The 18537-nt window shown below is 38.0% G+C and overlaps 1 protein-coding gene across 1 annotated transcript in view; it reads left to right on the plus strand.

Moving 5' to 3' along the window:
- Positions 1-6994, plus strand: part of HSD17B13 (hydroxysteroid (17-beta) dehydrogenase 13) — a 56627-nt gene extending 49633 nt beyond the window's left edge. Inside the window, exons 6-7 of the mRNA XM_006885241.1 lie at positions 2184-2300; positions 6904-6994. Of these exons, the coding sequence (XP_006885303.1) occupies positions 2184-2300; positions 6904-6994 (208 nt within the window). The remainder of the gene's footprint in view (positions 1-2183; positions 2301-6903) is intronic.
- Positions 6995-18537: the final 11543 nt, after the last annotated feature.

An 18537-nucleotide genomic window follows, 5' to 3' on the forward strand; every position in this document is an offset into this window, starting at 1 on the left:
CAGTTTTAGTTTACTTGGTTCCACAGTCAACACTCTTGGTAACAGCAGCCAGGAAATCAGGAGACAAATTGCATTGGGAAAGTCAGCTGTGAGGGACCTCTCAAGAGTACTGAAGAGCAATGACATCAGGCTGTATGGTATGCCTGATTCAGGCTATAGTCTTTTCAATTACATGCTATGCATCAGAGAGTTGGACAGTGACTAGGGATAATAGAGAATTGATGCCTTTGAGCTGTGGTGTTGGAGAAGAGTGTTGAATATACCATGGACTGCTAGGAAAACAGACAGGTTTGTCCTGGAGAGGGTGAAGCCAGAATGCTCCTCGGAGTCAAGGATTCTGAAGCTTCATTTGACATACTTTGGGTATGTTGCAAGGAGGAACTGATCTTTGGAGAGGGACATCATGTTTGGGAGAGTGGAGGGACAGCGCAGGAGAGGAAGACCCTGGATGAGATGCATCGATTCTGTGAGTGGAGAGGTGGGAATGAGTGTGTTTGAGACAGTGAGGCTATCACAGGATAGAATGGCATTTCGGGCTCTTGTACACAGGGTCACTATGAGTCACAAGTGACTCGATGGCACATAACAACAACAACAATTGTAAATGGTAGGAATCCTGGTAGGGAGTGTTCTGAAGCAGTCTGAATCTACAGAGGTTTTGATTTTTGGTCCTGGTAAGACTCTGGGACCATTTACTGTCCACTGGCTATGTTGTTGTTGTTTGTTGTTTAGTTGTTTAGTGCTGTCGAGTCGTAGATGACTCATAGCAACCGTATGAAGGAAAGACCTGAGCACTGTTCGTACATAGAGTTTCCGGAGGCAAGCCATTCGGAAGTGGATGCTGCTCCTGCTTCCAGGTTTGTTTCAGTCGGGAAGCTCCAGCCAACACTGTCCACCATGGGTACCCGTTACCACGGGAGGAGCCAACCGGGAATAACATGGCCTCCTCCTGTCCCAACTGCCTTTGGGTTTAAGGCCGCCTCCTGACTCAAACCCTAGGCCAAGCTTAGCTTGCCTCGCTCCCAGGGACAGAGCAAACCTGCACGTCAAACACATGCCCCGAAAAGCACTCAACTCCAAAAGCTTGCCACAATTCCTGCCCTCACACCACCATGTTCCTTCCGGCAAGGAGCCACTGGCTATGAGTTGATTGTATTTGGCCTTCACCAGCAGGGGTTTAGAATCCTGGTGGGGAGTGTTCTAAAGCAGTCTGACTCTACAGAGGTTTTGATTTTCGGTTCTGGTTTTAATTGGTTTTGGTCAAACATTCTTCTAAGTGGTATAGCACTGGTCTGTCCATTTGCTGTACAGAAGTAATCCCATGGTTGTTATGATTCTAAAAAAACTATGACACTGATGTGTCAAATGTGATACTGGTTACCCATGTTGACAGTGTTTGGTGGAATTTCCGATTAAAACAAGCTTAGAAGCAGGAGTGGCATCTACTTCCATAAATAGTTTTCCTCTGGAAACTCCATGAACTTGGAGGAACGATGAAAGTTATACAAGTGTTCAGGTCTTTAGTTCATAGAGTCACTATGAATCATCTACGACACTATGGCACTTAACAACAACAACATCGTAAATGATAATTGCTTTCTTGATTTCCTTCTCTGAGTTCTCTTTGTTACAGAAGAAGAATCCCTCTGATTTTTGGATATTGATCTTATAGCCTGCCACTCTACTAAATTGGCCTACAAACTTTAACAGTTTTTTTTGTTGAGACTTTGGGGTTTTCTGGGTATACTATCATATCATCTGCATAGAGTGATATTTTAACCATTTTCTGGATTCCTTTTATTTCCTTCTCTTGGCATATTGCCATAGCAAACACTTCCAGTTCAATATTGGATAGAAGTGGTAACAGTGGGCATCCTTGTCTGGTCCCTGTTCACAAGGAAATTTTTTTCAGCCTTTCTCTGTTTAGAATCATAGTGGATCTTGATTTTGCATATATAACTTTCACTGTATGGAGGAAATTTAATCTGGGAACATTTTGAATCCCAATTATGATTTTATAAAAATGAAAGTTGAAATTTCTACAATTTAAATATCCCTTTTAAATTAAATTACAATTTTAAATATCCCTACAATTTAAATATCATTTAAATATCCCTTCCTTTTAAAATTAATATTGACTTAATGTTTTTTTAAAATCTTTTTAATTTTTTTTTAAATCACAGACTGTGGCCTGTGTTAGAAACAGAAGAAGTTGCAAGAAATCTGATAGATGGAATACTTACCAACAAGAAAATGATTTTTGTTCCATCATTCATCAATCTCTTGCTCACATTAGAGAGGTAAGTACCACATGTTGTTATAATGTGGCTTCAAGTCAATTCCAACTCTTAGTGATCCTACCATGGATTTAACTGTGTCCCTCAAACATATGAGCCCACTTCTTTAAATAATGATTTCCAGTGTGGTGTTATTATCCTTCATTTTGTTATCAGAGGTAGTAATCCTCCACCTCATGGTGTTCTATATATCTCAATTTCCGTATGTTAATGAGGAAGAATCAGGATGGGATGTATCTCGACTCTTACAAGAAAACATGACAATAATGACAACAATAATCTGTTCTGCTGTTCTATTTAAGTCAACATTGATGTAACATCACCAACAATATCCCTTGTTCCTTACCCTTTTCTGAGTCTGACTTTAATATATGACAGTTCCTTGTGAATATATTGCTATAATAATTTTTACACTATCTTCACCAAAATCTTACTTGCATATAATATTAATAGTAATAAATGACAATTCTATAATATAATACATAATAGCAATAATTTATAGCATGAATAATATTGTTTGGTAATTTCTTTCTTTGGAATGGGTATAAATATTAATCTCTTACATTTGCTTGGCCGGGTAGCTATCTCAAAAATTTTTTGGCATAGACATGTATGAATTTCCAGGATTGCTTTATTTTTGTTGAAACATCTCAATAAGCATTCAGTTGGAGTTCTGGTGGCCTTGTTGAATCCACCAGATGCTCTGCTGGAGAAGGAGGGCAATCTCCTCCTGTATCAGTCAGATCCAATTTGACGGTACAAGCACACAAAATAATAAAATTTAAAAAAAAATAAGCATTAGGTTAACTACTAGAACCTTGCTTTTCTCCAACAATTTCAATGTACTTTGATCATAGTTGGAAGGAGGAGTGGCATCCACTTCCATAATAGCTTGCCTCCAGAAACCCTATGAGCCTGGAGAGAGCATGAAAGGCACCCAAGCATCAAGGACTCTCTTTCATAGGGTCGCTATGAGTTGCCTGTGACTCGAGGGCACTTAACAACAACAACAATTGATCATATGCTACCTTCTGAAATGGTTCAGCATTGACCAAATATTTTTGGTATAATGACTTTATGTATTACATCTTCCTTTATGTAATACTTTATGTAATACTTCCTTCCATAATACTTTATGTATTATTCTTCCTTCCTTCCTTCCTTCCTTCCTTCCTTCCTTCCTTCCTTCCTTCCTTCCTTCCTTCCTCCCTTCCTTCTTTTTTCCTTTCTCTCTCTCTCTCTCTTTCTTAGTTTATTCCAGCATGCTGTAGAAAAAGGAAAAGTTGATAGTTAAGAGGGGTAAAATTGGACAGTTGACAAGCTAGCTAAACCCAAAACTCCTGAAGTTTACATTTTACAGAAAGGATATTCATATAACACTACAGAATCAGATAAAACCAGATTGATAAGGCACAGAAATATTCACGTAGCAGACCACAGACTTTGTTATTAGGGGCTACTTTTCAGTTAAGGTGCCTAATAAAGGAGCTTTGTTAGCAGGAGAGTGAAGCTCAAGGATTGACAGCAGGGAGGGTTTTGTGGATTTGCCATAGGATTAAGATCAGTTCAATATTCAACAGCTATTGTTTCTCGGCAGCATGCGTAGTTGATTTGCACTAAAACACTTCTCCCTCTTGATTAGAGATTGAAGAATTCACATCTGTGATCTTCATTGCTCAAACTCTGAACTAAAAGGAGGTTCTCTCTAGCAGCCGTTGCTGGGCACTTTAAAATCACCTTCATTTTGCCAGACACTGGGTGAATTCTTCAGATTCTTCACCAGACATTTCACTCCTGTTATGGACCATACTCTTCTACTTTCGAAATTTTGCCCATAGGACCCTTCAATATTTCTCCATCTGTTCTTTCACTTTTTTTCCCTGCCTTAATTTGGCATAACTGAATATTTTCATGTTTCCATTCTTTTCTAGTTTATTAGCTAGTAAAATGTTCTTTGTTTTGTCATTTAGTTGTTGCTTTAGGGATTATAGCATACACCAAGTTATCACAGTTTCCCTTCAAGTAATACTATGAAATTTCACATATGAGAACTATATGATAATAATATACTTCCTTTGCTTCACTCCTAGGCTTTTTTAAAGGGAGCTCTTGTGGCCTTGTGGCAAAGAGTTATGCTGCCAACTCAGTGGCACAAGGTTCAAATTGCTCTGTGGCGGAAAGATGGACAATCTTGCCCCTTGTAATGTATGGCCCCTATAAACCTGCTGGAGGGTCAGATATTAGTTCCGACTTGATGGCAAATTAACAACAACAGGCTTTTGTTTAACATTTTTCTTTTACATATTTTTAAGCCCTATACAATATTATTATTATTATTTTTGTTTACTATATTTTCTTTTAGTATATTAAAGTTGAGAAAATATTATCTAGTTACCCGTATAGTGATTTTTTAAATCTGCTACTCTTCATTTTCCCCATGTAGTTAAGATTTCTATCTACCATCATTTCACTCTTGTCTGAAGAACAACATTTACATTTTTTTACATGCATATATTTTATTGATTAATTCTTCTCCATTTTTTTTTTAATTTATGACAAGGTCTTCATTTTCCCTTAGTGTTTGAAAAACATTTTCATTTGTTAAATTATTCAAACAGTTTAGTTGATTATTTTATTTTTCTTTTAGTACTTTACTTCTGTTCTTTATCACACACCTACCGTCTTAGCTAAAATCTAAAAGAAAGGCAATTTTAAATGGAGACACTATAGTTAAGTATTTGGGAATGAACATTGCACTCTACCATTGGCAAGTTCTGTGACCACAGACAAATTATTAAACTTCTGTAACCTCAGATTTCCCATACATAAAATTGTTATTGTTGTTGTTCTGTGTTTTCGAGTCACCTGTGACTCATAGTGAACCTGTGTATAACAGATATTTGGTGGTAATAATTCTTCATTCCTGCAGGTTGCATGAAGGTTACAATAGCAGAACACAAGTAACATTGACATTCGACTCTAAACTTTACCATTGAGTTGGAACTGACTCATAGCTGGCCCTCCATTTGTTTTCCAAGGCTGTAAATCACATAGGAGGAGATGGCTCTTCTTTCTCCAGAGATGAGGCTGGTGGATTCAAACTGCCAGAGAGGTGTGGCCTTCAGGTTAGCAGTGCAACCCAGAGCTACCTTTGTTTTGTTTCTTATAGATTGAGGAAGTAGGATTTATATGAAATTATAAGAGGAATTCAACTTCTTTATTCCAGAAAGAGATTTCTCCGCTTTCTTCTGAGAGAGGTTTAAAATATTTAAATATTTTTTTTATGAACAGACAACTGTATAATTTCATAAGCCTTGGACCTTTTTAAAATGCAATGCTCATAAACTTGAATAGAACAATTTGAGGACACAGAACAATCTCCACTGCTGCATTCATTTCATTCTTCCACTATAGTGTAATAGATTTAGTATAAGGAGAGTATAATATATGTATGTTTTCAGTATAGTTAAATGGCTAGCAAATTCTCTTACCCTACTCCCAGTCCTATCTTCCCTGAGTTTATTCTCCCACTCTCTCACTCTCCACTGCCTTAAGCCAGGTAAATAAATCTTTTAGTAGTTTACAGTACCACACTCATTTTCTCTGCAGAAAACTTTATTTCTGACCTTTTTTATTCACTCACACTCCTTTTAGCAATCATTTAATCTTATTTTCATTTTCTTCTGCCATTTGTTTTTTGAAGCTTTTCTTCACTATTCCAGCCCACATTATTTCTCTTCATATTTTATAGCCTTTCATAATAGATGACATATACTTTTCTTTAATTGTTTCAGGAGAGTCATCTTAGTCTCTCAGCTGAACAATCCACTCCTCTGAGCTGACAGTTTTCAAATACTTTGTTTTAGCTTCATACAGAATACATAATCCATACTCAGTGATTACTTGAGCAGAAATGGAAATATGGATTCTGGTGCCCGAAATCTTCAATTTTAGATTTTTACTTGTATAAGGTATTAGAGAAGATTTTAACTTAAATAATATGAGAAGGTGGAAAGACTGCTGTATGTTAGTGCTTTCTTTGTCTTTACATATAATCTGAACTATGAAATTTTTAAGAAGACACTGTCTAGTGCCACTGTTGTAAAATGGGACTGACATAGGGGTTGGGGTAGGGGAGACTGGGAAAGATGGAATAAATTATGTATACTGCATTGAAACAGATGAGAGAAAGAGAACTGTTTAAAAGAGATATACGATTAGGTATTATTGTCATGACAGGAGTCCAGAATGAAGGCTGCATAGTGGAGTGGACTTAGGGGGACCAACTGTATAGCAATGAATAATTTTTATTTTATTTTTCAAAGAGTAAACTGGGGAGGGTAGGGGTGGGCAGGGAGAAAAGTGCAACAATGAATGAATGGAAATCCAAAATCTCTGTAAATTTTCATTAAAATTAATAATAAGAAAAAAGACACTTTAAAAAAGGATAGAAAGAGAGAGGTGCAAAGGACAAACAGAAAGAAGAGAAGGAAAATTAAATGTAAAACACTCTAGGGATATTTTACCTGGCAATGAAAAAGGATTGTGGTGTCAATGGTTTTAAATTGAGAACTTACCGTCTTTTTTTTTTTTTTTTTTTCCACAGATTTCTGCCTGAACGTGCCTTGGCAGCTATAAATCATGTCCAGGATGTTCAGTTTGAAGCAGTGGTTGGCCACAAAATCAAAAAGAAGTGAATAAGTGAGCTCCAGTCAAAGATGTTTCTGCCATAATAATGTAAATCTAAGTTCAAATTAATGCTTAGACGCTTTCCTTCACATTTTTTCATGCTGTTAATCCTAAGAATATTGGCTTGGCATTAGCAGAAGTAAAATGAATAAGACTAATTACCGTGCCTTTCCATTTTCTCAAGAGCCGACACAGTTTTAATAGTCAAATACATTTTCTTAAAATGTTATGCTTTTTAAAAACTTCTTGGCTTTCGTAAGCATGCTGAAAAGGTCATTTTCCCTTCAGATGCTTTATTTTATCTCTTCGCCTTTAAAAACTGGCAGAAGATGCCTCCTTGATGGTAAATACAATGAGAATTTGTTCACATAAAGGTTTAAAACTGTTCTCAAGAAAGCTTTGCAATCTGTAGCCAGGTCATAGAATACCAAATAAACAATGCAAACTAAGGGTTAGAAATCAAGTTTGACCAGGCAGCTGCATGGCTTCATGGCATGATTACTTCTCTAGTAATGAGATTTAACATTGGGAAATTTTTCTCTTGGTCTTTCTTTCTTTTTTTTTTTTTTACCAGCCTAAAGTAGTGACAAGGTATTTGGGATTTTATTACCTGATTCAATATTGTCCACACCTTTATGTCCACCAGAAAAAGAACTTTATATACCATCTGCCTTTTCACAATCCTTTGAAAACTATTGCATTAGAATAGGTGACACTACCTTGAATCCCAAGACATTGGAAGTTTAACCTAAGAATAACATCGTTCTTTGAAGTTTATGCTTTTTACACATTGTTGATCTGGAAATATTCAGCCAGTTTGGAAGTGTGAAAGTGACAGCTAATACAGGAAAAAGAACTAGTCTGTTGGATACTGAACTATGAATCTGAGAAAAAGAAATTTAAAAAGAAGAAAATTTGTCTTTTTTTTAAGAACATTTCCCACTATATGAATATCTATGTCTTTTTCAGATGTTATTGAACACTCATTTTGATTATCCTCTTGTTTTAGTAAAAAGAAATCGTTCGAATATAATAATGTATAATGTACTTTAAAATAAAAATGATATAATAATTTAAAAGTTTCAAGTTCTAATTTATGAGTCTTTTTCTAGAATCAAGAATTTGGATTCATAAAAGGCTTTTATTGCATAAAGAGATTCTTCTGTATCTTCTATAACTTATTTTATTGGCTTACAAACTTGCCATGAATAGCCTTTTGTTTCAGAATGTAGAGTTTGACCTCCTCCTGTTAATTAATTTTATTCCAGTTTACAGCAAGAATTTTCCAGGCCATAAACCTCTATAGACTTGCTTCTACAGAGTGGTTGGTTGGTAGGTTTGAATGCCAACCTTTGGATAAGCAGTCCACTTCACCACCAGGGAGTTCTTTGCTGTGGTTGTTGTTGTTGTTCTGTGCCATAATAATCATTTTTTCATTTGATTCTCCCCAAAGGTATAAGTACTGGCAATCACAGATCAAATTGATTGATTCCCCCCCCCACTTCTTCTTTTATTTTATATTGGTGTGCTTACAAAGATTGAATACATTGTTTCACACTATTCTTCATTCACATAGAAATGTTGTTGTTGTTGTTGTTGTTGTTGTTGTTATGTGCCATTGAGTCGTTTGTGACTCACAGTGAGCCTCTGTACAAACAGCCCTAAAGCCTGCTCTATCTCTTGCCAATCTTATTGTCTCTGACATGCCTATCCTCATTGCCCCAGTGATGGAATCAATCCATCTCATTGAGGCTTTTCCTCTCCTGTGCCGTCCCTCCACTCTCCCAAGCATGACGGTCCTCTCCAAGGACTGGTCTTGACTTGCAACATGTCCAAAGTATGCCAGATGAAGCTTCAGAATCTTTGTCTCCAAGGAGCAGCCTGGCTTCACCCTCTCCAGGATGAACTTGTTTGTTCTAGCAGTCCATGGTATATTTAATACTCTTCTCCAGCACCACAGCTCAAAGGTATCAACTCTCCTTCTATCATCCTTAGTCACTGTCCAGCTCTCTGATGCATAGCAAGTAATTGCAGACCCTGGCCTATATCAGACTCACTTTAATCTCCAGACTGAGTTTGTTACTCCTCAGTACCTTGGAGACGTTTCTGACAGCAGACTTTCCCAATGCAGTTTATCTTTTCATTTCCTGGCTGTAGAGCCAAGCAAACTGAAGCTGTTGACAATCTCACTCTCTTCACCATCCATCATGATGCTGTCAACTGGCCCAGTGGTGTGAATCTTTGTTTGCTTGATGTTGAGCTTCAATCCATATTGAAGGCTGCAGTCCTTGATCCTCTTCAGCAAATGTTTCAGGTCCTCAGTTTCAACAAGCAGGGTTGTGGCATTTGCATAATGCAGAATGTTGATGAGTCTATCTCCAATCCTGATGCCACACTTTTCCTCACAGGGCCCAGCTTCCTGGATAATCTGTTCCACATATGGATTAAAAAGATATGGAGAGAGAACACATCCTTGACGCACACCCTTCCCAATTTTGAACCATTCAAGGACAAAGGACTAAATTGTATGCCTTTATGTTAAGATATTAAAATCATCTTTAAGATATTTGAGTTGTTTCCGTTTTTCCCTGTTTACTGTTCATTCAACCAGTACTCAATTCCAACCAAGGTTCTAGGCACAGGACACACATTAAAGAATATGACAAAGTCTTAGTTTCAGGTTGTTGTTGTTATAAGCTATTACATCCACCACAGGTGACCCTCTAGCAATTTTCAGAGGCTGTAAATTACAAAGGAGGAAGATTGCCTATCTTTCTCCTGAGGAGCAGCTGGAAGATTTGAACTGTTTGTCTTGCAGTTTGAAGTGCAGATCTTTACCACTAAGCCATCAAAGGACACATACTTTTGTTGATGGGAAAAGCAATGAACAGACAATCACTGTTACAGGTAGAGAGTAACTGCAAGTTGTTGAGGCAAAGAAGAACTCTCTGATAAGCAACAGTTTGGAATAGAAAGTTGTATGTAGTGAAAACATGTCAATGAAAAAATATAGTGAAAGAAACTTGAGCCCAAAGGAGAAAGGTATAAATCCTTGAGAATGAAACAAAGGCCTCTGAAGAACAGAATGAAGGCAGAGTGGAAGAATGAATGGTTGGGGCTGTAGGTGATAGTGAAGATGGGTAGCGAAGCCATGCTGTTGTTGTTGTGTACCGTCGATTTGGAACTGGCCCATAGCTGACCCTCCATCGGGTTTTCAGAGGCTCAGGAGGAGATTGTCCATCCTTCTCCTGTGGAGCAGCTGATGGATTCCAACTGTATACCTTCAGGATTGCAGTGATTTCTTTCAGGATTTCTTAACACTAGGCCACCAGAGCTCCCTATAACAAGCCATAAGAAGACAATTTTCTTTTTTCCTCCCAGTACTATGGGAGGTTCAAAGATTACAACTTTCTGTGGAGAGTGCATCTTAGCATCAAGCAGACAAAAATCCTCAGATCAATAAGCAATATCTTGATGTTGTTGTTAGGTGCCGTTGAGTCGAGTACGACTCATAAACACCCCAAGAACAACAGATCTGAAACAAGTTATCCTGTGCCATCATCCCAGGCATGCGAGTCCAATGTCGCAGTCACTGTGTCAGTCCATCTGGTTGAGGGTCTTCTCTTTCTCTAACCCTTCACTTTTCCACGCATGGTGTCCATCTCCAAGGAATAACCTCTCCTAGCTACATACCCAAAGTATGTGATACGAAGTTTTGTCATCTTTGCCTCTAAAGAGCATTCTGGGTGCTCTTTCTCTAAGATGTGTCTATTCATTCTTTTTTTAAAATTTTTTCATTCTTTTTCTCAGTCCATGAGACATTTAGTACTCCAACACTACAGTTTCAAGACATCAATTCTTCTGTCATTCCTATTTATTGTCTAGCTCTCAGATACATATCAAGTGATTGAAAAGACCATGACCTGAATTAGGCACTCCTTAGTCCTCAAACTGATATCATTGCTCCTCAATAATTTGGAGAAGTCTCTAACTGTAGGTTCTCCCAGTGCAATGCATCTCCTGATGTCCTGACTGCTGGTACCAAGGGGTTGATTGTGGATCCTAGGAAGATTAAGTCATTCACAGCTTCAATCTTTTCTCCATCTATCATATTGCCTGTAAGTCCAGTGGTGAGAACTTTTGTTATTTTGATGTTGAGATGTAATCCATACTGAAGGCTATAGTTTTTTATCTTCTGTAGCAAGTGCAAGTCCTTCTCACTTTCAGCAAGTAAGGTTGTGACAACTGCATCATGCAAGTTGTTGATGGATCTTCCTTCTATCCTAATGCCATATTATTTTTCATCAAGTCTAACTTCTCAAATAACTTGTTCAGCATACAGATCGAATAAGTATAGAGAAAGGATACAGTCCTGACACACAGTTTCTTAATTTTAAACCATTTAGTGTTCCTGTGTTCTGTTCACACAACAGCCTCTTGGTCAAGGTAAGTTTCGCGTATTGTAGACCATCAACTCAGAACCAACCCATAGCCGACCCTTTTGCAGGTTTCCAGAGGCAGTTAATGGCATAGGAGGAAATTGTCCAACCTTCTCTCATGTAATTTTTCTCTCATTAATTTTTCTGGGATTCCCATTCTTTTCAAAGTTAACCATTATTTGTTATGATCCACACAATCAAATGCTTTTGGATAGCCAATAAAGCACATATAGACATTCTTCTGGTATCCTTTACTTTTAGCCAGGGTCCATCTGACATCATCAATGATATCCCTGGTCCACAGCCTTTTCTAAACCCAGCCTGAACTTCTTGAAGTTTTCTGTCTATGTATTGTTCTAGTAATTTTTTTTAAAGTGGTCTTCAGCAATTTGTGCTTGCATCTGACATTAGTGATATTATTCAATAACTTCCACATTCTGTAGGATCACCTTCATTTCCTTTGGAATGGGAACAAATATAGATATCTTCCAGTCAGTCAGAAAGGTATCTATCCTCCAAATTTCCTGGCACAGACTGGTGAGCACGTCCAAAGCTGTCTGTCTCTTTTAGTCAAAATATGTCAGTTGGTACCCCGTAGATTCCTGTGCTTTTTTTTTTTTTTTGCCAATGCCTTCAATACAGCTTCAACTTCCTGCTTTATTACCACTGGCTCTTGATCATATGGTACTTCCTGCAACATTTCAGTGTCAGCCAACTCTTTTTGGTACAGTGGTTCTCTGTTTTCCCTCCATCTTCTAATGATGTTTCCTGGCTCATTGAAACCTTTGCTTGTAACATCTCTAAGTATTAAAACTCAAGGCTTGGATTTGTTTTTCCCTTCTTTCAGCTTGAGAAATGTCAAACAAGTTCTTCCTTTTTTTATTCTTCAATTCCAGCTCTCTGCACATTCCAATATAGTATTTTGCTTTGCCTTCTTAAGCTGCCCTTTGAACTCTTCTCTAACTCTTTGATTTCAGCATCTGTTCCCTTTATTTTAGCTACTTACTTCGTCTCTTTAAGTTTGAAGAGGATAGTTGTGGATGTCTTTTGGGATTTTAAAAATTATACTAGTTTATTTACAAAATTCAAATACATTGGTTTTCAGACCAGATTCTTGCAATTTTCCTCAGCCCCCACTCATCAAATTGTACGACTCCATGATTAAGACGCACACACACCCCTGCCCTGCACATTCTCATCCCTCTGTTTCCATCTCCCCCCACCCCTTGGATCCTTATACTCATTCTACAATAATGGTTTTATGCTATATTTGTCCTTGTGGAAATCAGTTAATTCACTCAGCATATTGTTCTTCCATCCATCCCAAGCTAGGTAATAATTTACAAAAGCATTGCTCCTGTGTGCTGCGTAGCACCATATACAAATGTACCATAATTTCTCAATCCACTTGATTGTATTTGGACATCTGAGCTTTCTCCATGTTCTTGTGATGGTTAATTACACTGCTGTGGACATTAGTCTACAAGTTTCCCATTGTACCTCTTCTTGGGGTATTTTCAAAGCAGTGGAATATCCAGGTCATATGGAATTTCTATGTTTAGCTTTTTGAGGAAACGCTAAACTGCCTTCCAGAATGGTTGTACCATTTTATAATCAACAATGTATAAGAGCGTGGAAGTCTTTTTTTACCAGCCTTTTCAACACCACCGCCCTTTTGAGCCTTAAGGCCTGTGACCCTCTGCCTTGTCAGGAGTATCAGCAGTCAAAGATCCAGGAATACATTGCTACAACCTTAATATCCACATCCAGGATCTTACACTGCTGTGATAGACATGAATCCCAACTGGAACACAACAGTACCCACTAGGCACCCCTTCCTGCCACACTACCACTGGTCTCAGCTGGATCTGGAAATACGATATTTGTATACCTGATTTGTTGTTGTTAAGTGCCATTGAGTAGTAGATGATTCATAGCGACCCTATTAACCAAAGACCTGAACACTTGTATAACTTTCATCATTTCTCCATGTTCATAGAGTTTCCAGACACAAGCTATTTCAGAAGTGGATGCCACTCCTGCTTCCAAGCGTGTTTTAACTGGGGAGCTCCACAAAACACTGTCCACTATGGGTAACCATTATCACATTTAACACATCAGTGTCACAGTGTTTAACATTGCAGCAATCACAGGTTAACCTGTACAGCAAATGGACTGACCAGTGCTATGGCACTTAGAAGAATGTTTGACCAAAAACAACTAAAACCAGGCCTGTGGGCACAGATTAAAATCACTCACCTTTGGCTTGGTAGCATAACATTCTATCCACTAGGCCAACAGAACTCTCTTTAAGTTGTTGTTAAGTGCCATAGAGTTGTAGATGCCTTATAGTGACCCTATGAACGAAAGACTTGTGACATTGATATGTCAAATGAGACAATGGTTACTATTGTGGACAGTGTTTGGTGAAGCTACCTGATTGAAACAAGCTTGGAAGCAGGAGTGGCATCCACTTCTGAAATAGTTTGCCTCTGGAAACTCTATAACATGGAGAAACAATGAAAGTTGCCTGATCTACTGTTAGGCATACATGACTTATACGTAAGTTTGTTGTACTGGGGAAATGATCTGACTCTTGCTAATTACTTTATATCTTAAGGATCTATATTCTTGCTTATTTAATCCTTGTCCTTATTAGTACTATACTTGTCTGTCAGTTTGCTATCCTGAGACAACTAGTGGGTTGCTGTAATACTGAAAGCTATGTTACTGGTGTATCAAATACCAGAAGGGTCATCTGTGGTAAACAGATTTTAGTAGAGCTCCTAGATTAAGGAAGACTAGAAAGAAAGATTGGCCATCCACTTTTAAAATATGAGTCTTCTGAAAACCCTATGAACAAAAGAGGAACACAGATATAGTATTAGAGGTAGAGTCCAGATCGGAAATCATTCAAAATGAGGAGAAGCTGCTGCAAACATCCTTTAATAGTTGGAGCATGGGCTGTAAGCAGTATGGATATTAGAAAACTAGAAGTTGTGAAAAATGAAATGGAACTCATGAACATTGACATTCCAGGCACTAATGAGATGAGATGGACTGACATTGGTCACTTTCAATCAGACAACCTTATGGTATGCTGTGTCAGGAATGAAAAGCAAGAAATGATGGTTTGCTTTCATAGTTGAAAATATAACTTCAAATTATAGTGAAGTATAATGTTGTGAATGATATTATCCATACACAAACAAGGAAGATCTATTAATATGATTATTATTAAAATACATGAGCCAATAGCTAAAGCTGAAGAGGAGGTAATTAAAGGTTTTCATCAAATTTTGCAGCCCAAAATTGACCAAGCATGTAATCAAGACGTTTTAATGATAATTGGTGACTGGAATGCAAAAGTTGGAAACAATGAAGAAGGAATGATAGTTGAAAAGTATGGGCTTGGTAAGAGAAATGAAGCCAGAAATAGAATGATTGAATTCTGTATGTTCAGTGATGATGTATTTATCACAAATACCTTTAAAAAAAAATACAAAGGACACTTTGCATCTGAACTTTACCTGATGGACTGCATAGGAATCAGATGGACTACATCTGTGGAGGGAATCATTCAAGAAACTAAATAGCAAAAGTAAAAAACAGTCCAAGTACTGATTATGGAACAAATCATAAATTAATTACTCATGTGCAAGTTCAAATTGAGGCCTGAAGAAAACAAAAATAAGTCCAGAAAAACTGCAGTATGACCTTGAGTCTTTCCCACCTGAATTTAAAAAGCATCTTAAGAATAAGTCTGAACTGACTCTGAGCTGCTGTGGAACCCCCTTTGTTTGTGTGCAAGTGCTGAGTTCCAAGGCCTGCAAATGAGTCTGGACTGCTTCCACTGCAGTCTGTGCTTTGGAGAAGGGACTCCAGACGAGGCATGAACAGAAGCAAAGGCCTCCAGCCTGCCCCACCCTAGGGTTGTGATGCTTCATGCTACCTCATGCTGAACTCATAGATGGGGAGAAAAATGAAGCAAGCTTTGGCTTTTCCCATCTATGAGAAATATTGTGGCACCTCAGAAAATCAGTGTTCTCCTTTTTTAAAATACAAATGTTCCATTGTGGTTTAAAGCAGTTGGTTTACACTGTACAACTATCACTAGAAGTTGTTTTGAATAACATAGTGCACTTCCTCCTCTCTTCCCACACACACCATGGGGGCATCTGCAGAATCTCCTACTTATGTTTAATGATTCAACTGTGTTAATAAATTTTGAAAGCAGAATCATAGTTTCTACTCTTTATAATAAAGAAGACTGCTTATTAAAATACTGTTGTGGAATGTTGGCTGTAATGTAGCAATAATTTTTTATAATAAGCTCATCTTTCTGGGGGGAAAAAAGAATAGGCTTGAAATATGGAACATCAATGATAGAGGACAAGATGATTTGAGGATGACATCCAAGATATTATCCATGAAGAGAGCAAAAGGTCATTACAAAGACAGAAGGGGGAAAAAAACCAAACACCTAAAGAGATCGGGAAGGGACCCTAAAAATTGCACTGGAGCATCAAGAAGACAACATAAAAAGAAGAGATGGCGGGGGGTGGGGGGAACCAAAACATCTTGGCAGATGTTTGGCAAACAAACAATTGAAATTACAATAAGTTCATCTTACTTGAGTCCATAATTAATACCCTTAGTCTCAGGGGATCAGGAGATGTAATACATTGCCAAGATGTAAGTTCACTGTCAAAGATCTCTCCAAATTACTGAGGAGCAATGATGTCAATTTGAAAGCTAAAGTGCACCTGATTCAGGCCATGGTCTTTCCAATCACTGGCTGTGCATCTGTTAACTGTCTGATGAGTAAGGAGAACAGAACAAGAATCAACGTATTTGACTTTTGGTGTTGGAGAAGAGCACAAGATGGACTGCCAAAAGAATAAAGAGATATGTCTTGCAAAAAGTGATACCTGAGTGCTCTTTGGAGGCAAAGATGAAGCTTCATCTCACATATTTTGGGCATATTGCTAGGAGAGGATATTAGTAGGAAGAGGACATATGCTTGGAAATGTGGATGGTCCATGAAAGAATGAAGCTCCTTAATGAGATGAATTGATACAATGTAGCAATGGGCTCAAGTATGTCAGAGATGATAAGGATGGCACAAGATAGGATAGGATACAGATCTAGGGTTGCTATGAGTCCACTCAACAGCACCTAACACCATCACCAACTACAGGGGAACTGTCAGAAGACTTTGAGCTGGGAAGTGAATTAATCTGGTTTAAGTTTTCAGAAGATGCCTCTCTGTCCTTGAAAGAATTGTAATAGCAAGTCAAGTGAAGAAACGGAAAGCTGTTTCAGTGCAGGGGAGAGACGGTGGTGACTGTTTAGAACACCTATTAAAGAAACTATGGTAAACATTCAGACCCAATATATATTTTAAGTGCAGCTCTGGTGACACAGTTTATGGTGTGTTGCCCTGCTAGCCTGAAGGTGGTGCCCCTTTGGTGATTTGAAGCCATAGGTGGCTCCTTGGGAGAAAGGCAATTCTACCATGTATGTTGTTGTTGTTGTTGTAATGTGCCTTCGAGTAGCTTGTGACTCATAACGACCCTATGTACAAGAGCCCTAAATGCTGTTCTATCCTGTGCCAAACTCGCCGTCTCAAACACACTCATTCTCACCACTCCACTCACAGAATCGATCCATCTCATGGAGGGTATTCCTCCTGCACTGTCCCTCCACTCTCCCAAACATGATGTCCCTCTCCAAGGACAAATCCCTCCTTGCAACATGCCCATAGTATGTCAGACGAAGCTTCAGAATCCTTGACTCCAAGGAGCATTCTGGCTTCACCCTCTCCAGGACAAACCTGTTTGTTCTCCTAGCAGTTCATGGTATAGTCAACACTCTTCTCTAGCACCACAGCTCAAAGACATCAATTCTTCTTCTATCACCCCCATTCACTTTTCAACTCTCTGATGCATAGCACATAATTGTGAAGACTATAGCCTGGATCAGGTGCACCTTAGTTTCCAGTCTGACATTGTCACTCTTCAGTACTCAAGACAAGTCCCTCACAGCTGACTTTCCCAATGCAATTCATCTGATTTCCTGGCTCCTGTTGACTGTGGAACCAAGTAAACTAAAACTGATAACTATCTCAATCTCTTCACCATCCATACTGATGCATGCATATCCTTTCAAAACACACTGGAAGACCAGCTAGGAGTTGATTCCAACTTGAAGGTAATGAGTTTTTAAAATATATTTTTAAAGCACAACAAACAAGATCTCTTCAAAGATTGGAAGTGGGATAATGACATCAGAGATGAGTTCTAGGTATTTGTCCTAAGTAATTAAGATGATAAAGATGCTGTTTTCTAAATTGAGAAAAGATGAAGAATAGAAGATTTTAAAGGAGAATAATGCTTGTGAGTCAGGGGAGGGGAAAAATGAAGAAGTTGGCTCAGCTAAGCTCATTTAAGCGACCAGAAAACTAAGTAGAAATGCAACAAATATGCTTTCACATTCATATATGTAAAATTTTTAAAACACATTCTAACCCATTGAATATAAAAATATCAACCCCAAAACTCATTGTCATGATGTAGGGACTGACTCAGTTAACTGTCCATTGTGTTTTCAAGGCTGTAAATTACACAGAAGAAAATTGTCCACTTTTTCTCCCATGAAGCCTCTTTGAACCACCTGAGATGAGCAGACTTGTGTTAGTGGTGTGATTCCCTCTCTCCTTACAGAAGAGTGGCAGCATTAAAATTTTGGGCAAATATTGTCAAGCTATCTTCTATCTCCACCCAGCAAAAAAAATCTGTAATGGTTATACTCTAATGGAAGATTTTATATTGTTCTGAGTTTGTTCTTTGTGGTCAGAATGAAAATTTTATCTTATTTATTAGGCAATAAATAGAAGGAATTTTTTTTATTTATAGTTTCTCCCAATGGCTCACATTTCCAGATAGCAGGGGTATTAATAATGAAACCACTGTATTTATTTAACATGGTTAACTAAATATTTATGCAGAGATTTGCAATTGTAAAATCTCAACACATGGCTATTTGTTGCTGTTATGTGCCATCAAGTTGCCTGCTACCCATAGCAACCCTATGTACAACAGCTTTGAAGG

Source organism: Elephantulus edwardii, unplaced genomic scaffold (genome assembly GCF_000299155.1).
Source record: "Elephantulus edwardii isolate Elephantulus edwardi_28Jun2011 unplaced genomic scaffold, EleEdw1.0 scaffold00042, whole genome shotgun sequence".
Classification (NCBI taxonomy): Eukaryota; Metazoa; Chordata; class Mammalia; order Macroscelidea; family Macroscelididae; genus Elephantulus; species Elephantulus edwardii.